Genomic DNA, 20,999 nt, shown 5'->3' on the forward strand with positions numbered 1-20,999 from the left:
GTGGACATAATGAGAGGCCATGAGGGGGAATGTAGCACCATAACGCAAAACAGAGACTGCAAATGCCCCCACAGCGACGTCAACAGAACAGACCACTCCCTACTCTGGCGATCTCTGCACTCTGTAGTAAAAGTAAAACACTTTTATAGGGGCTGTCTAATTTTGAAGGGTGAGGCTGTTGTCAGCCAATGTCAAGTTCCTTTCCTCACCCTGCATGTGTATACAGGATATGACCCCCTGGCAGCACCTTCACTGTTATTTGATGCCTATTATTTCTGTTTTTAATGTGCCAAAATACATAAACAAAACGAGTTGTGCTAGAAGTGTGTGCGAATCGGACGGGAATGGATTTGCATGTAGGCAAAGAAATGCAGTAGCAGTGTTCGTCTCCCACACGAGTCATTCATTGAGAAACTTTAGTCACATAAAGCTTTAAGAGATTTAAGAGGTGTGTCTATGTCGGCAGACTACGGGTGTGTCTATGCCAGTCACAGTGTCCCTCCCTTGAGCTCTGCACAGGCCTGTTAGTCTTAGTCATTTTCACTGTGATACTGGACATCGAAGTCATGTAGTCCGCAAATCAAAACCTAGCACGCTATGCTATTCTTTAGTGTACAGCTTCCTCGTGTATACTCTCTCTTTTTACATACAGTAAGCCTACTATAGAAGAGCAGCACATATTGCAAGCAGTGTCGTTTATAGCCAAAACCAAATTATAGGTTTAGTTGAGCAACATTTTCTCAATGTGATTTCCTAGTCCTAGTTTGCCCTAAGTGTTTTAGGCAACATTGTAGTTTTATTTAATCTGTATGTATCCAGGTCTCATTGAGATCAAATATTTTTTCAAGAGAGACCTGGTCCAAGACAGCAGCAGGGGAGAACGATGTTTAATACAATCATAAACACATACTGGACATTACAAACGCATGACAGACATAGACACACTATGACCCATTACAGATGTACGTAGACACACAGGGCTGTGCAGAGAGTTTGTGATTGGCAGGGGCTGAAATCAGAGGAGAGTCACTTTAATTGTTTTAAAAAAAATAAAAATAATAATAATGACATTTGACATGGAATGACTCAATTTTCCTTGACATGCTGCTACAGGACAGGTCATGAATTGGACATGCAAAGACAACTCACTCATGTAACAGCTCACTTACTCTGACAACTGGTCACTCTGCCCTCTTTTTAGTGACGATGAATGATGATGATGAAACAAAAACAGAATGATTAAAAAGGAAAATACACCATTCAGGAGGGCACTTTGTGACTGGCGGGGCAAAGGGGCAGGGGCTCAAGCCACCCTTGAGTCCCACCTGTACACGTGCCTGACAATTACACACACAAACACACAATCATAAACAAACTCAATCATAGGTACCTAATGACGAAAATGAAAATTCCTCATGTGCGTCAATATCCTTTTAAATTCCAAGGAACGAAGAGTAAGGGATTGGTTGATGTTTCACCACCAAACCACAATATGCTAATGCTATGTTTCCTGTTAATTTCACTCATGTGAAAGGTTCATCTCAGCTGTCTGATGAAAGACTTTCTATTTTGATGACTCAGATTTGGTTGTGTGTGCAAAGTTGCTCATGCAGCTGTACGGTACGACAGCTTGGGTGTGACAGCCTAGGAATCTGCGCTCCCACCCACCCATCCTTCTCCCCGCTCCCACCTCTGTGACAGCCAGTGAATGAGAAGTGAAAAGGGATATGAATGTCATGGCTGAGGTGTGACAGAGGTTGCTTAAGGAGTAAAAAACATGAGTGATGATAAATGTCTTTAACTCTATTCAGCATGAAAGAGAGGCCACTGTTAGCATTGTGTAACACCAACTGCTAGCAGAAGTTGCTTTTGACAAGCAACCCGCTTGTTCCAACAAGTGCATTGTGTATGATGTGATTAAGAAAATGAGGTTGTTGTCGAGCTGTTTCTTTACAAACGTCGCTCGGAGGGCATTTCACATGTATGGGCATTTCACATTCACTTTCCTTGGTCTCTATTATAGAACTTAGTCTCCTCATATACCACAAGGCACTTAGCCGTTAACAGCATCACCCCAAAATGCTAAAAGCCCTTGATACAGAAACAAACCAAAAAAAATATCACTCCTGCTTTATGTTTTTATAGATATAAAAAAAAGGACAAAAGGCAGCAGCACTCAAGTAGCATTTACGACTCTTTTTATTCTTCATTGTACAATAGTACATGGACAAACCTCTGCACTTTGAATGTAATTTAAACAATAAGGCACAAGAGGCCGTGCTTAATCGTGAGTCAAGTCACATCTGAGGGCCGTTGTTAGGCCTGATGTGAAGTTGAGGGCCGGCAACACATCAGCTGTGACTTTATTCACGATAAACAAGGCTGGATTGTGGACGGGGCCAGTGGGGACAGTGCCCCGGGGCCTCGGACTGCCAGGGGGCCTCCAAGCCTCAGGCCGCACGTGGGGTGTGGCCCAAGACTTCCGAAGGAAGTTGAATGCCAGGGCCCTCAGTGTGCACAGCGCAAGCTGACCACTAGGCCCCTGGGTGCTTATAGTGTGAGCTAACCACTAGGGCCCCACAGACCCCTCAGCGCTTACAGTGTGAGAGCCCCCAGACCCCTTGGCGTTTAAAGAGTGAGCTGACCACTAGGGCCCCTAGGCCCCTGGGGCTTAAAGCGTGTTCTGACCACGAGGGCCCCTGGGTCCCTCGGCACCTACAGTGTGAGGGTCCCTGGGCCCCTCAGCGCTGAAAGCATGAGCTGACCACTAGGGCCCCGGGCCCCACAGCACTTACCATGTGAGGCCCCTCAGTGCTGAAAGCATGAGCTGACCACTAGGGCCCCCAGGACCCTCGGTGCATACATTGAGCATAACACCTGGGCCCCTTGGTACATACAGTGCATGCTTAAAACGAGAGCCTCTCGGAGAATACAGTGCTTCTGTACAACTGAGCCACTGGTCGGCACGCTACATAAACAAACTCAATCATAGGTACAACCACATTCAAACCTAATGACAAAAATGAAAATTCCTCATGTGCGTCAATATCCTTTTAAACTCCAAGGAACCACAATATGCTAATGCTATGTTTCTCTTCTCCCCGCTCCCATCTGCGCGTCAGCCAGTGAGTGAGAAGACAGGGAGACCAACGTCATTGGTGATGAGTGACAGAAGTTGCTTAAGGTATGAAAACATGCATGTGATGATGGATGGCTAGACTAGATTCAGCATGAAAGAGAGGCTGTTAGCATTGTGTAACACCAACTGCTAGCGGAAGTTGCTTTTGACAAGCAACCTGCTTGTTCCATTCCTTGAACATTGCGTACTTGCTGCTTCATTGTCTACTTCATGTTTCTCCTCGACGGAAGGTTGAAACAACTTGATGTATGTCATGTTAGACAGAAAACAAGTGCATTGTATGATATGATTAAGAACATTTGTTGTTAGTACAGGTTGTTGTCGAGCTATTTCTTTACAAAAGTCGCTTGGGGGACCATTGTATGGGCATTTCGCATTCACTTTCCTTGGTCTCTATTATAGAACCCTCATGGTCACATATTATAGTCTCATATACCACAATGCACGTTAACAGCATTACCCCAAAATGCTAAAAGCCCTTAATAAATCATTCCTGCTTTATGTTTTTAGGACAGTTTGAAGGGGGTCATATTATGACAAGCCGTTTGTTATTTGACTTACCATAACTAGCTATCCCTTTATTTTAGCTTGCTGCCATTTTTGACAGCTAGCTACTCTTACAACCAAATTAGCTGCACTAAAAAGTCAGCTAGTTAACTAGCTACCGGCCTAAAACTCAGCTGTCTAACTAGTTAGGTGGCACACAACTTAACTAGTTAGTTAGGTGGCATTTGTTCGCGATGATCTAGTGGATGATTTTGCAAGGAGGAAGGCAAGAAAGACACCAATATAGGAAAGCGGGGGGGGGGGGGGGGGGGGGATGACACATGTGCCCAGGGGCCCTGACGATAAAGCACAGACTCAAGTGTGTTATTACTTTATTACTTTTCTACTACGGTTACGAAACAAAACAGAGAATGGTAACAAGTAAACAATGCCATAGGTATTTACAATGCCCTGCATAAGTAATTGGACAGTATTATTTTGGCTCTATACTACTTGGATTTTACACCAAACAATTACTATGCAGTTAAAGTAGATATTCTCAGCTTTTATTTGATGGTGTTTGTGTACATATTGGTTGCACCATTTACAAATGACAACACTTTGTCTACATAGTCTGCCTGTTTCAGGGCACCAAAAGTAATAGGACAATTGGCTTGACAGGGATTTCTGGGTAGTCAGGTGTATTCAGTCACATAATTTGTGCAGACATAAGAGAGCTGTCAATGTCTAGTATTGATTCTAGGCTTTGTGTTTGCCTTTGGAGTCTCTGCTATTGGTGTCTGTCAACATGAGGACCAATGCGGTGTCAATGAAAATCAAGGAAGCCTAGACTGAAAAATCAGGAAAAAAAACTGCAACACCATATCAATAGCTTCACACACACACACACACACACACACACACACACACACACACACACACACACACACACACGATTGATGACGCAAAGTTGAGCATTTCATTTCCTGATGGTAAGACTTTAAGCAAAAAGATCTAAAAACAAACAAGAACTGAAGATGACTGTAGTACAGGCCTGGCAGAACATCACCAGAGAAGATACCCACTGTCTGGTGTGATCAATAGGTCGCAGACTTCAGGCAGTTATTGCATGCAAAGGATTGTCGATCAAATAATAAACATGAGTGCTTAATCTGTCCCATTACTTTTGGTTCCCTGAAATAGGGGGACTATGTGCACAACTGTGTATTTCTGAATGGTGAAACCAACATTTACAAAAATACAATACATGTACAAGCTGACAATCTATATGTTAACCTCATAATAATTGATTTATTTCAAATCAAAATCTTTGGAGTATAGAGCCAATAGAAGACCCATTGCTTAAGCAGGGCACTGTATATTGTGACAGACTGTGGTAGTCTCTGCCCTGCGCTCAGAAATATAGTTCTCAAAGCGACCACTGTTGCCACGGTAATATGATAAACAAAACATTGCAATTTGAGTGTTTGCGCGGGGATATTACGGAAATGTATGATAAACATGTAGAACATGTCATATCTGTTACTTTATCAGGGAATGAAGCGATGGTTTTGAATACCTCTCGGCCAATAACAATGCTTATACTGATCAATCCGTTGTTTAATACTAGTGACATTGTCTTCTTTAGCCATAAAACACATGAACAAACAAAGAATACCATATCTAATTGGCTGACATTGTGGTAGTTTCCATAGCGATGTTATCTGTTATTCTTATCCTCAGAGTGCTGCAGCAACCATTTCCCCCTCAAACTGGGTGTGGCTACTATGGGTAGTCTAGGTGATTATTCAGGTTGGAAAGAGCTTTATCAATAGACACACCCAATGCAATACCATATCTATAGCTTCACATGCACGCACACACACACACACACACACACACACACACACACAGGAGCTAAATTCCTTTTACGTTGGGTTCGAGGATAGTGGTATGGAGCTCCCTATTAAAGCAACTGGCGGGTATTTTTACGGACATATTCAACCTGTCCTTGTCCCAGTTTGTAATCCCCACCTGCTTCAAGGCGATCGCTATCATTCTGGTCCCAAAGATGTCCCAAGGCTACCTGTCTCAATGACTACCACCCTGTGGCTCTCACGTCAGTCATCATAAAGTGCTTTGAGAGGTTAGTCAAGTCCCATATAAATTCCTCTCTACCTGCAACACTAGACCCCCTCAAATTAGCATATCGTCCCAACAGATCCACTGATGACACCATTGCCCTCACCCTACACACTGCTCTACCTCACCTGGACAAGAAGGGCACCAACATGAGAATGCTGTTTATCGACTACAGCTCAGCATTCAACACCATAGTCCCGTCCCAGCTCGTCACCAAGCTCAAGGACCTGGGTCTCAACACCGCCCTGTATAACTAGATCCTGGACTTCTTGACGGGCAGACCCCAGACGAGACAGCCTATAAGGATGAGATCATCAGAGGGGCTGAAGTGGAGAGAGTCAACAGCTTCAGGTTTCTTGGTGTCCACATCACTAAGGATCTAACATGGTCACACCACACCCACACAGTTATCAAGTCGGCACGCCAGAGTCTGTTTTTCCTCAAGCGGCTGAGGAAATTCGGCATGTCCCCCCAGATCCTCACAGACTTTTACAGGTGCACCATTGAGAGCATCCTGTCTGGCTGCATCACCGCCTGGTATGGCAGCTGCACCGCCCTCGACCACAAAGCCCTGCAGAGAGTGGTGAAAACGGCCCAGTCCATTACGGACCGTGAGCTCCCAGCCGTCCACGCCATCTACTCTGAGAGATGTAAGAGGAAGGCCAGGAAGATCATCAAGGACAACAGCCATCCCAGTCACACCTGGCAGACGGCACCGGATCATCCAGTCCCAGGCCAGCAGGTTTCGGTTTAATTGACCCCCCCCCCCCCCCCCCGCCCACACACACACACACACACAAACACACACACCTTCTCTTTATTGAATTTTCTTTTTTCATTTCGATTAAGTTAAGAATTTGGCAGTTTGTCATTTATCTGAATAATTCATAATGGGATTGCAAATATTTCTCTGTTTTTATGAATCTGCCTTTTGTTTCTGTCATATTGTACAGTCTAGGTTTTGTGTCAAGCTGTCTTATACAGCTCTTATGTATTGAAACAGCACTAGTTAATAATTAGGGCACAATTGCGCTGAAAGTTCCTCTTATCCTACAGTACCGCCTTTGTCATACACAGCGAGACACCACTGAAACTCCACAACTGATTTATCTAGCTCGGAATAGCTTTGGACATGGAACTTAGTTAGGTACCATGTATGGTTTTTCCCTCTTCCCTCACCAGAAGAGAGAAAAACAAGAGATATGGTGAGCTCACCACATAGCCACAATGGCAAACTGAACTAAAAAAAAGATGATCTACCTGGGGCACAAAGGAAAACACTGAATCAGTGAATAGTTATGTTTTACTTCCTGCCAGTGTCAACAGGTAGTGAAATGCAGAATGATTAATGTCCTGTCACTTCCACAAGTCCAATGCAACAATTCTGATGAACATTTAGTAACAATTGGCAGCTCAAGTTAATCCACACCCTTCACTATCAGTTCAGATCAAAGCAGAAATCTCTCTCTGCTCCAACTTAAGGAGTGCCTTCTAACTTGGAATCCTCTGCAGTAGTGACAACACAAAACATGTTGGCCTCTGTTGTTAACAAATATGTTTGTGCAGTGTCTATCTTTTTCTTCATTTCTCTTTCTCTGTCTGATTTTCTCTTTTTTATTTATTTTACCCCCAACTACATGGGAAGGGTGCCGAGCGGTAAAACATGTTTTACTACAAAGCGTAAACAATGCTGTCTTCACATATGGAGACACTGGTGTGGTGCTGGAGATAATGAATGTGATGTCAAAGACAGGTGAAGTGTCACTTTAAATACTTCCTCGCTCATTACCAGTCCAAAGACCATAGATGTAATGCAAACAGCAGGAGTGTCTGTCTCTGTCTATGAGTGTTGTCCATCCAGAAACACAGAAGTTGGTCTATGGGAATTTCACTGGCCTGAGTGAAGTTTAACAGATGAGTGCGAGAGCACTGGACACAAAATGACGCCCTTTTTTATTTTTATTTTTATTTTTTATTTCGGAGAGTATAATGAATCCCTCAATAAAACGATAACTTGTTGGATCCTATTAAAAGGGGATGTTGTTTATGTTGTTGTGTTAAATAAGAGTATATTGCTTAACAGTATAACATTATATTTCTTTGGACAACAATCATTATCCCTGATCATCTCAATGAATAGACCAAACATTTTGGATATGGACAAACACATTTTAACACATTCTAAAAACAAAAAAGAAGAAGAAAGAACCAAAAAAACTAAACAATAGCGGTCATGACAAATAGGCCTACTCCATCTATGTCGAGGTGAAAGCTTCCTCCTTCGCCATTTGCTATCAGCTTAGGGGGCTGGGGTGAAACTCTGTCGAGGCGCCGCCTCTTACAGCCTTTATCACAATAACTAAAGTTGTGCTACACCTACAAATAGTCCAAAGTCTAATGCACAACAGAAAACACTAAGCCGCGGATTCAAGGGATTTTACTTCAAGAGGGACACATCACACCTTTGTCAACACTCCAATGGCCCGTCTATCCAAAACCAGCCTTGTTTTATTGTTGCCGTTCATGCTGTCCGTAAGTAAAGAATAATGTGTGCTTTTATATCGGCCAACAGGTGTTTCATTTATAATATAATCGTTTATAACGGATTTCCCTAAGGTGTGGCATTTTCTAGGTAGCTCTATACGTGAAGTGTTTCAATGACAAAGTCGAAAATAGCACAATTTTCACGTTATACGATCTGCAAATATTTTTCTTAAATATAGTTTAACCATTTACTTAAGACAGATGTTTTCTAAGTTTCAAACAGCTGTGTTACCTGAGATTCATGTACTTTTTTTTGCGAGAGACGGCAGTTCGACAAATCGACGTATGCCCCTAAATGATAATGAACAAACACAGATTTTCATATTTCTATAATGATGTCGCAGTTATCAATAGGTTACAATATATGTCTGTCAATCGAAGAACCATAAATAGGACGACCACGTCAACCCCGACATTTGCTCAATATTTCGATGAAGATGTTCAGACTCTCCCTCTCTCATAACTTTCTCCCATAACAATCGTGGGGATCTGGTGAAATGTGCGAGTCGCTCTCCCGAAACAAAAGAAAAAGAGAATTGCTTTATTGTGTATCCCTAGTCATTGCTACATGTCAACAGCATATATGCCTATAGTTTATAACCAAGGGCTTTATACAATGTTGGAAGTATTCCTACATGTCACATTATAATCATAATGTGGATATCCTTTGCATATAACCACACACTATTCATTCATTTCGGCCTACTGGCACAGTTATGTGGACTTAACAATTATAATCGAGTACTGTGATCACAGTCAATCACTGATCGTTTATACACTGCGGTAACAGTAAGCTATAGCAAGCCACGACATGTCAATGACAACACATAGCTTAAAGCGAAATATTTTTTGCTATGGAGTGAGCGTACTTAGAAGACAATCAGTGCGGTTGTAGTGAAGATGAGTCAATATCATACGCTGTGTTTTTCTCTCGGTTTTTCTGGTAGTTTTTACTCGTGCTGGCAGATGGCAGCGGACCGAAGCATAGAAGACAGAAAAGAGAATGGATCATTCCTCCTCGGAAGTTGATGGAAAATGTTGACCATAGGAGCAAGGAGGCAATTGCAAAGGTATGAGCTCAACCTATTGGGTGATTCAGAGAATGGATAGGAATACAGGATGAGTTCAGATGTTTTCACCTTTTCAGCTTTACCATTACCATTACTTCTGGCATGGATGACATCATAGCCAGACATTGCTCAACTCAACTCAAGTGGATAATTAGTCATTGATGAAATATAGGCACTGTGGAACTATATCATTGTAAGAGATTTGAGAGGTTTTTGTTTACTGTCTTGCCATGTCTACCTCCATCTCAAAATAGGCTTATTCTGAATTCTGCTGAACCGGTTGCATATCCGTGTAAGCCATACATTCCACTGAGGTCACGTTCCCCTAAGCTGAGGAATGTTTCTGTCTAAATTAATGCAGTCCTTTAACACATGCTGTAATTATCAAATGCACTATATTTATCAGTGATGTTAGTTTTTGTTTTTCTGTCTTTAATACGAGGTCATGTGTGTCAATGTGCATTCATATAAACACGTGTTCAGCAACATATCCAAAATGCAAATGTATTCTTATGATGATTGCTAAATAATGTGTACTTTCCTTTGGAGAAAAGAGTCAACCAAAAGCAACAAGATCGTCATTACTAAGTCATGGCTGACTGAAATGTATGTCTGTGCTAGATTCGCTCTGATAAGGAGTTCACGGAAAGGGTCACCTACTCGCTGTCAGGGAGTGGGGCCGACAAATTCCCTATCGGCTTATTCACTGTGAATGCTGACACAGGCCTGGTCAGAGTCAACGGCATACTGGACAGAGAGGAGACTGAGTTCTACTATGTAAGTAGTACCTTGCTTGCACACTGCTGCCCATACAATGCCCAACAAACGCCAAAAAAAGACAGTGTTGTGGCGGTGTGCGCTGCGCGTCTGTGTTTGTAGCCGTTTCATTGTCGTTTTTTTAACATTCTGAAAAACGACTGCCAACTGAGAAATTGTGGTTTGTTTGAAGTTGGCCAACATTTCATTCATCTTAAATGTTTTGCACATTAGCAGAGGCATTTTCATTCCTAGGATTAGGATAAAGGTGCTTGCACACTGCCCATACAATGCCCAACATGAATAAACACAAAACAAAACAGCTAACATCTGCCAACTTTAGAATGTTGGTGTTTATTGTGTTTGTATGGACAGCGTGCCATTGGCTTAACATTGGCATGACAAATTGCTTATACGCATATTTTTGAGGTAATAAATAATAAAGCCTTTCAAGTTATGACCAAAATGTCTACTTACTGTATATGGTCTGACATGGTGAAATGTTGTAGTTACTAGGAGTAGCCAGATACTCCAATGGGAGCCGTGCTGAAAGCGACATCGAACTTGTTGTTGAGGTTTTGGACCAAAATGACTGCTCACCCGTTATTACTCAGATGCAATCTGCGTCAGTGAATGAATCCAGTGCGGCAGGTATGTACTGACATGTTCTGTAATGTTTATGTTTATGTCAAACTTGATGCGAATCAGTTGTTGTGGTAATGGTTGAAGTAGAAGCAGCAGTTGTAGTCATTATTGTGAAGATCTGTACTATCAGTACATATAATGTATGTATACTTATAGTTATACTGTAGCTGTGCTGGTGTAGCCTGATGGCTATGTTTACTGTTCTGTTTCACTTCACATATCCACAGTTGTATTGACCTTTAAAACCTTTTGGATGGACATTTTGACCTTAATGCTTAATGTTCATCAATCAAAGAAGCCTGCGTAAAATGTAAAGCTAGCTACAACTGAGAACGTCTGGGAATGAGTGAGAATGAAACCAGCTAGAATATACGCAGAAAGTTATTTCCGGCTGAATAAAATAGGACATAAAATGTAACTATGGGGGCTGCACTAGGATGGTTGCAATACAATTGTCGATAAGTCACCTTTATCGTCATTGAAAACATGTGAGCCTAGGGGTGTGGGGCAAAACTAATTTGTAGCAATTAGATCAACCTTAAAACAACCAGAAAAACTAACCAAACCACTTAACTATACCCCCATCATTTTTTCAGTACAGTGATTGGTCGGGCTGTATTTGATGTTTTCCAAGGGCTGGTTTATTTGCTGAATGCCAGATGCTATGCTATGCACTATGCTTCTGCTAGTACTGTTAAGTACTGTTCCAACTTCAACAAATTCAACTTTGTAAAAATCCAGGCACGGTTGTCATGAAGGTGATCGCTACAGATGCAGATAAGCCACACACTCCATACTCCAAGATTTACTACCGTATTGTGGAGACGAGTTTAGCAGCTAGGATGTTCTCCATGAACTCACAGACTGGAGAGATCATGGTTCGCCAGACTACACTGGACAGAGAGGTGAGACAGATGCCTTGCTGTACTCCATGGCAGTATCTACAAGGGGTTTGAATGACAGTGACACTCAACCTAACACTTGAGGTTCTTCTGCAATGTCTGTGGGTGAACCCAATGAAGAACCCTTTCGGGTTCTCCCAAAGGGTTCTCCCACAGGCACAGACGAAACACCCTTTTGGAACTCTTTTCAGAGTGTGTACAGAAACTATTTCGGTTTTTCCTCTGTTTAGACAGAATTGTCTTCCTCAGTAACTAGGTCACAGGCCTCTCTTAAAAATAGATTTGATCTCAGTGAGACCAACCTGGATAAATAAAGGTTAAATGAAATAAATAGCATAATTACTTACAGTACTTGTTTGATTTTCTCCTTGTCAAGACACAAGACACATACACCCTGACTGTAAAAGCTGTAGACATGTACGGAGAAGAGGGGGGAAACTCTGCATCAGAGGAGGTAGTGATTAAACTTCTGGACATAAACGACAACATTCCCACCCTGGAGAAAGAATCGGTAAGAAATAAACAGGCATTATCCTATGTTTTACTCTATTCTTTGTTTATTATGTTCATTTTGAATTCAGAAATTCTCTATTATGAAATGTACAGTGTGTGTATTCAATTTGTCGTGTATGTTGTGGTTGCAGTACGAGGGCAGTGTGCAGGAAAACACTGTCAACGTGGAGGTGATGAGGATCAGAGCTGTGGATCTAGATCTGATGTACAGTGAGAACTGGCTGGCGGTGTTCTCCATCACGCAAGGGAACGAGGGGGGATACTTCAGTATCACCACAGACACTAAGACCAACGAGGGCATCATCACCATAATTAAGGTAGGTGGATATGCGTGTAGAGGAGTGACTTTAACACAGTGTCTAACGATATGTGGCATTAGGCAGACACTTGTATCCGACTTTCAGTACAGTGAGTGCATACATTCTTTGTATATGTTGTCCCAGCGGGAATCGAACCCACAACAAGTCCAGGTGACCCACAGGGTGACACATCTTTAATGTAATGTCATGACAAAATGACTGTTATATAATATACAGTATATATATATATATATATATATATATATATATATATATATATATATATATATATATATATATTAATACATATCTATTAATAATACCTATTACCTATCTATAAATAATACCTATGTATATATATATTGTATTTTATTTTAGTCAATGACAATTATACATTGAGAATATTTTTTTTTATAGAATTTGTTCATTTCGTGGAAACTGTAACAACAGTATTCCTGTACTGTACTGTAACTGTGTGTCCTTGTCATTGAATCTGAAGAAACTGGACTATGAGGAGCTGAAAGAGCTCCATCTCTCTGTGAGTGTCGCCAACAAAGCAGTTTACAACTTTGGCTCCTCGCCGATGGGGACCATACCAGTCTCTAACACCTACCCCATCAAGATCAACGTGATTAACGAGAGAGAAGGTCCCCGGTTCCAGCCGCAGGTCAAGGTGGTGACCCTCTCAGAGGACAAAACCACAATCACCATCAAGAAGGTCATCACCAACTACGCAGCCATAGACAGTGACACGTTACTGGTCGCCAGCAATGTTCGGTAAGGAGGACATCATTGTTTTCATGTACGTTTTTATTTTTAGAGGATATTGCAACAGAAATCATGGAACGTTTTTTCAAGGTATGTAATTGTAGCGAGAAAAGACAATTGGCAAATGTTTGGTCGTCCATGGATATTATTTGCCACAAAGAGTTGATATGTACTGTACACTATCATGTGAAATGATAATTAATTGTATCCTTATTCTTGCTGCTATCATTATTATTTACCCAGGTATGCCAAAATACAAGATGAAGACAACTGGCTGATCGTTGATGAAAAGACAGCAGACATCAAACTGAACAAAGTACCTGATCGAGAGTCCAAATACCTGGTCAATGGGACATACTACGGCAAAATAATATGCATCACAAATGGTAAGTACGACACACATAAAATGAAGCAATAAGATCACTGAAATAGATAGAAATTGAATCGATTTTTAGATCTAGATCTAGATTCTATGGAATCTGTTATTAGAGTTAATTGATAGAAAAAGAAGAAAAAAACGACTACAGCCCCAATAATATGACTATTCTTTTGGCGTTCAGATTTACCAAAAAAAACAGCCACAGGGACCATAGCCATCCAGGTAGAGGACTTCAATGACCACTGCCCCATGCTTACCGCCACGAATCAGACCGTGTGCCTGGGGGACAACGCGGTGTACGTCACAGCTGTGGATGGGGACGAATTCCCCAACGGAGCACCCTTCGAATTCAAAGTGGTGCAGCAAGACGCCAAAGACAAGTGGATCGTGGAACCCCTCAATGGTGAGGCCTAGTCTGGGTTTTAGGAATTACACTATTCGAAAAAAGGGTTCTACCTGTAGACCCAAAAGGGTTCTTCGGCTGTCACTGTGGAAGAACCCGTTGAATCAAACCTTAAGGTTCCATAAAGAACCCTTTTGGGTTCCATGTCCATATCTTTCCAAAGGGTTCTCCCACAGGGACAGCCGAAGAACCATTTTGTAACTCCTTTTTTCTAAGAGTGTAGATTTTTGTTGAACATTTTCCCACACCTGTAGTTTGGTCCAGGTGCTTAGAAGTACAAACTTGTAGAGAAAGGAGACTCAACCGGACCATTATTCTTAGCAAAAATCCACACCCTAATTTACCTGATCAAATAACATTAATGTCAGCAGACAATTAGTGTTTCCTGGGACTATTTGATCCAGCAAGTTATGGTGGAATTTTGCCAAGAATACCAGTGTGCTTGAGTCTCCTTTCATTCCGAGGTGTTAGACACAATGTGACAAGCTTCACCAAGAGAGATTATTTTGGTTTGTTTCATTGTACCCTGAAAGAAAAAATGCATTTGTTGAATATACAATTTTAATAAAAAAAACAATGTTAAACTGTGACATCCCATGACATGATATTGTGCTCTTTTATAGATGTTTTCTATAAGAAAGGTTGTGTTTTTCTCTCATCTTTTTTTAGCAACCACTGCCATTTTACGATACCATGCCGATTTATGGCCAGGCAACTACAAGGTTGCCCTGGAGATCAAGGACCAGCAGGGCAAGTTCTGTGGGGATGTCCAGGTGCTGAACGTGTTTGTGTGCACCTGTACAAAAGAGATTAAAGCATGTGTTGAGCGTTTCGTGGGCGTGAAATCCACGTTCGGGTCGGCTGGTATCCTCGTCCTTCTTCTCGGCCTGCTGCTGCTTCTTTGTGAGTAGAGCTTATCTTATTTTACGCTCCCTTTGTCTCTCCTCTACCCGCCCATCTGATAAGGATCATGGGAAGGTAAACGGAGGGTGAAGGAACTACCGTACTCCCTTATAATGCTGACCAATCAGACCTGTTCCCGCATGCTTTTAGTGATTAGCAAGAATGACAATCTTCAACTTGTCTGAAGGCATTTTAGCCATTGACAGAGCACATATTTGTCATTGAAGAATGTCATTAGCAGACCTTTGTCTAAAAACACTTCAGCCCCTACACAAATTATTGTTTATTTTGTCTGGCAATGGTCCATTGAGCGGAAACAAGTGCCACTGACAAGTCATTGATGGCTAATGTTCTGCAACAGGCCCAAAGGCATTGAAGCTTTTCACGTGATTTGATTTGCGTTGTTTGGGTCCATCTATTGAGATGTTGAATGTGTGTGTGTTTGTGTGTGTGTGTGTGTGTGTGTGTGTGTGTGTGTGTGTGTGTGTGTGTGTGTGTGTGTGTGTGTGTTGCAGTGGTGCCCCTCCTGCTGCTGTTCTGTCTGTGTGGAAGCGTGGCGGCCATAGCAGACTTTAAGACCATCCCCTATGACACCAGAGAACACCTGATGTCATACCACACGGAGGGACAAGGAGATGACAGGGTACTGTGACTGTGTGTGCATGAGACACTGCTCTTAAGAGTTAACCTCCCTGCCCATGCATTACAAAATTGTCATTGTTATAACATTGTTATAACAAAAACGTTTCTCAAAACTGATGATAATATATATATATATTTAAAAAACATGATTTAAGAAAAAATGTTATGTTTAGGTCATTTCAACTGCTCCAAATGTCACGGCTCTGATTGGTCTGTGTTTTTCCCCCCCCGAACAGGAAGTACCTAAATTGGTCATCCCTGTGCAGATCCCCGTGCCCATCATAGCCGTGAATGAGGGGCAAGTGAACCTAGGTCTGGGAGGGGGGGCTGGCGCAACGGGGAGCTGGAACAACTTCTCGACGATGACCAAGGAGGAGATACAGCACGACGGCTACCGCCAGCCTGGCCACGTAGAGGTGGATTGGGGCATGGGCGGCGGATCCATGATGGGAGGAGGAACCATGATGGGAGGAGGATCCATGATGGGAGGAGGAACCATGATGGGAGGAGGAACCATGATGGGAGGAGGAACCATGATGGGAGGAGGAACCATGATCAGCGGAGAGCACATGTTCACCTCCAGTTACGGAGCTTATGATGGAATAGCTCTCTCTGACGGGTTCTTAGAGGAGTACTATTCCAGAGTAAGTGTCTCATGTTATCCTTTGAACCATAACCATTTGGTGCATACGGTAGGGTATAGGGTATTTGGGTGTATTCCTGGGATTGTATTCCTGGGATCCACACATAACTTCAAACACATGACAAAGTACAGAACAGTTCTAGACAAATTACAGACAACAACACTATATTGTTACTACTTGTTTTCCGTGACATGTATCCAGACCAGTGTTTTCCTGGTTAGGTCACATGATGAGGAAAAACCTCTAGGCCCTACATTACTGAGTCATGTTGTTGAATGTGTAGTATCTATTGAATATATGAATATGAATATATGGTACTGTACTTTACTGTGTCACTGTGGTGGTTTGCAGAAGGCCAACCATGGCACGGAGCAGTACGTACAGAAGGACGACTCTATAATCTACGACTACGAAGGCCAGGAGTCGCCGGTGGGTTCGATGGGCTGCTGCAGCCTGCTGGGGGACGACGACGACCTGGACTTCCTCAACGACCTGGGACCCAAGTTCAAAACCCTGGCCAACATCTGCCGCGGCTCGGCCGCCCTGGATGCCGTGGAAGTGTCCGTCATCCCTACTCCCAAGCCCAGACTCACCCCTTCCCCCTCCACCCACACCCGCACCCACACAGAGGTCATCCGCGACACATCTCACCTCCTCAACACCCTCAACACCTCGCATTTAGCCACGGGTTCCTCCTCCACCCACATCCAGGGGAGCTTGGTGACTGAGCGGGCCCATGGCCAGGTCACCGTCCCTGGGGTGCACGTCCAGGAAAACCTGATGATGCCCAGCCAGACACTCCTCATACAGCAGCCCACCGTGTACTACGCCCAAGCCCCTACCATGTACGTAGTGGAGCCCCAGCCCCATGTGGTGCTGGTGGAGAGTGTGGCTGGTGCCCAGCAGGGGGTCGGTCAGATTGGATTGGGTCAGGGGCTGGTACAAGTAGGAGGGCAGCATGGATCCCAGGGCTTGTTGCTGGTGGAGAGGCAGGCAGGGGTGGTTGGAGGGGCAGGTCAGTTGATAACCGGGGCGGGCCACACCATTACTGGGGGAAGCCATGTCTTACACCATAGCATGACAGGGACAGGTCACGTTATGAATGGTACAGGCTTTACACAAGGAAGCCTCTCCGGGTCCAGGCAAATGTTGGTTGTTGACAACGGGTCTTTAGGAAGCAACACAGGCATATCCCAGGTCACCCTGCAGAGGGGCCAGGGGTCCTCAGTTCAGGGCATAGAGGTGAGAGGTCACAGCTTAGAGGTGGTGAGAGGGCAGGGCGGCTCGTTGAGCCCCAGCTCCCAGTGCGGCTCGGTAAGGTCCAACGAGGACTCTGCTCTGGCGATGAGGACCACGCCCGTCCCACATGGTAGCCAAACGTTCATCTCCGTCACTGAGAGCAGCACTGAGACCAGTACTATAACACCTTGCTAACATGCTAACATTGATCCATCCAAGTCATTCCTGTTTTAAAGAATATACCTTATTTTTAATCAAGGAAAGGGTAACACTAGATGCTTTTTCAAACAACAATTTGGAGGGAGAAAGAGAAAAAATGTGTGGTACAGACAGAGAGAGTGTGAGAGAAAAGGAAAGAGATACGTATACACCTCGACAAAGAGCGACAGAGAGTTTGGTGCCCTCTGCTGGTCTGAATGGATCTAGCAGTACATTTTCCCGGGCTGCCAGTGCAATACTTCTGTTAACACAACTGTTTGTCAAGGCTTTTAGTTGTGTGGATGGCACTGTAATAAACAGGAAAGATATGGTTTAATACATGTTACAGTTGTCATTCTGACTTTAAGGTGCCCTGCTCCAAGTACTTTGTAGAATGTTGGGCTTCTGCCAGCTACAGTAGTGTCAATTGTAAACACACTGTATGATGAATTGATTCATTTGTGAATTGATAATTGAGTTGCAAGTGCTCCATTATAGAAGGACAATTTGGATTACATAGAATGAGATGAGCTTTACGGGTGGTTTGTTTCACGACCAATACGTTTGTTTAATTCCAGATTTAATGAATGGAATAGAATCAGTGTTTTGAATACATACATTCAAGGTGGCCTGAAATATAACATTTTATAATTGTTGCTGATATTTTTTTGTGTAGGTGTATTTAGGGTCAACTTAACTGTGTAATGCTGTAAACTAGATTTGTTTTTCTAATAATTCACTATTTTTGGTTTAGCTTTGCTATTTTTGTAATGGTATGGTCTTGATTTACAGTAATTCCACCTCATGATAGATTACATGTCACAGTGGTACAAATGTTGAAAGTAAAGTAATGAACCAAAGAAGTATGGGACCTTAAAATAAGTTTTTTTTTTCTTTTTTTTTTTTAAGAGTACTTTTGTTTTGTTGCTGTGTCTCATGTGCCTTCATATCTCCCATCAAAAATGCTCTTAGTTCATTCAAATAATTGGATCTCAATTATGAATTATGAATTATTGATTTAGGACATTTTCATTGTTGAATATAATTTTGTACATCTGTTCTTGCAAGAAGAAAAGAGAGATTTTATACAATTTTGACCAAGCAAATGGCTTAGTTTGCACTGATACCTTATTGATATTGCTGTAATTGCTACTGATGTTTTTTGCCAAAGATTTTCATGTCTAACATATGTAAATAGCAATATATTATAGATGGCATTGGCCCGCAGGACGTTTTTGCACATTTTGAGAGTAACAATAAAACGTGAGTGTATTGCATACACATTTAATTAATCTGATCATGTGTTTTGTTTTCACAAGAATTAACCCACTTAACAGACCACATACAATACCCCAAAATAGAAGTATAAATTATTAAATTAATTTATTTAAGAAATAATAATAAAACGTGCACACAATACACATATTTACACAGACACCTATACAAAATCTATGGATGAATAGAATTACAGTGCCTTCGGAAAGTATTCAGAACCCTTCACTTTTCCACATTTTGTTGTGTTATAGACTCAATTTAAAATTGATTAAATTAAAATAATTTGCCATCAATCCACACACAATACCCCAGAATGACAAAGCAAAAACAGGTTTTTAGAAATGTCAGTAAATTTATTAAAATTGAAATACAGAAATACATCATTTGCATACGTATTCAGACCCTTTGCTATGACACTCTTAACATTAGCTAAAATGCAAAAATGTCATCAACAAATCACTCAATGAGTTGAATTGAGTCCAACTTAATGCAAGGATAATAGTTCATGTAATTTTGGAATTAATATCTTTGTTTTTATAGGGTCTCTGATTTGCATAGCTGGGGTATTGTGTGTGGATTGATGGCAAATTCTTTTAATTTAATCAATTTTAAATTGTGTCTATAACACAATACAAATGTGGTAAAAAGTGAAGGGGTCTGAATACTTTCTGAAGGCACTGTAAAGTGCATCCCCTGACTCGCTCATTATTTCCCTATGTACAATACCAGAAACAAAGGCTGTCCACTCCTTGAGAGTGCTTCTTCAGAGGAAAGTGGAAATTCCTGTTTTCTCTTTTCGCCTACCTATCACACCTTCACATCTTAAAACAGCACATCTCAGATGTTATCACTTGGCAACCACAGCAACACTTATGAACAGTGTACTGACTGTCAGTGACACACTCATTTTCCTTGAAACTGCACCTCCCATCTCTCGGGACACTCATAGTGATACTTTGATGGAAATGCTCAGCAAAATACAACTCAAACGTGTTACTATATGATGAGTCACTGAACAACGGATGATAAACACAATCTTGTTAATGTCTGGCCCACATACTGTAAGAACACCACCCTTCGCCTATATTGTAACTCTCTGCACGTAACATTCTCAATCTGTCACACAACCTCGCAGTAGTGGGTCAAAAGGCAGTGTCGAAAACACACCTTCTCAGTGTTTCACTACGGTATCGTAGGTAATACTAAAAACCGTCAAGCCAAGAGAATGTTAGCCACTAAGCCTAACGCATAACACATGACACACCACTAGATGCCAGCATTGAGTACCATACTAAAGAGAAGCAGAGCCAAACCAGAGGCATTATGTATAGTATATACACCCTTCACTGATGAAAAATGCCCCATGCAGTGGTCATTGACTACAAGGACAGTGGAAAATAACTAAATAATATTAATAATATTATATAATAAGTGCCATTAAAGAATAACATGCTGTTCATATGGATGTCTTCAGTCTGATAGATGGAAATTGGTCACCATAAATAGACATGAGATCTCATGTATGCCTAGAGTGGAGTAATATGACATTTGAATGACCTCTTTATATTCTATTCCAATCCAATGTGACAGACAGTTGACAAGCATGACGTGATGACTGATGGTACTTACTCAGAGAGGGTAATATGTAAGGGCACAGGAGGTTAAGTGTTCAATTGAAGCAATTCAGGGTGGCCAATGGTGAACTGTGCATTATTATTGAGTTACAGCCATCATCATGGTAATCTGTGACAGATGTGGTGTAACAGAGATGGGATGACGACCTCGTTCGCATGACGACTAACCTTGCCTGAGATCTGAAGACTTGCAGTAGTTCCCTTAGCTAATGCCTACCTAGGCTGTAGGTCCCTCAGCTAATGCCTACCTAGGCTGTAGCTCCCTCAGCTAATGCCTACCTAGGCTGTAGGTCCCTTAGCTAATGCCTACCTAGGCTGTAGGTCCCTTAGCTAATGCCTACCTAGGCTGTAGCTCAGTGGGCTAACACCGTCTTGTCACTGTGGGCTAACACATTCACACACTTTCTTGCATGCAGCA

At 42.2% G+C, this 20,999-nt stretch overlaps 1 protein-coding gene across 1 annotated transcript; it reads left to right on the forward strand.

The window, feature by feature from the left end:
* The first annotated feature begins 8,172 nt into the window (after positions 1-8,172).
* Positions 8,173-18,976, forward strand: LOC310818733 (desmoglein-2-like protein). Its single transcript, XM_083689759.1, has 14 exons — positions 8,173-8,299; positions 9,259-9,381; positions 10,003-10,158; positions 10,647-10,788; positions 11,524-11,687; positions 12,061-12,195; positions 12,329-12,514; positions 12,996-13,273; positions 13,508-13,650; positions 13,825-14,046; positions 14,716-14,949; positions 15,465-15,592; positions 15,828-16,235; positions 16,587-18,976. The coding sequence occupies exons 1-14, from the start codon at positions 8,246-8,248 to the stop codon at positions 17,667-17,669; spliced, it is 3,456 nt and encodes a 1,151-aa protein (XP_083545885.1). The 5' UTR covers positions 8,173-8,245; the 3' UTR covers positions 17,670-18,976.
* The last annotated feature ends 2,023 nt before the right edge of the window (positions 18,977-20,999 follow it).

Source organism: Argentina silus (assembly GCF_951799395.1).
Source record: "Argentina silus genome assembly, chromosome: 18".
NCBI classification, from domain to species: domain Eukaryota; kingdom Metazoa; phylum Chordata; class Actinopteri; order Argentiniformes; family Argentinidae; genus Argentina; species Argentina silus.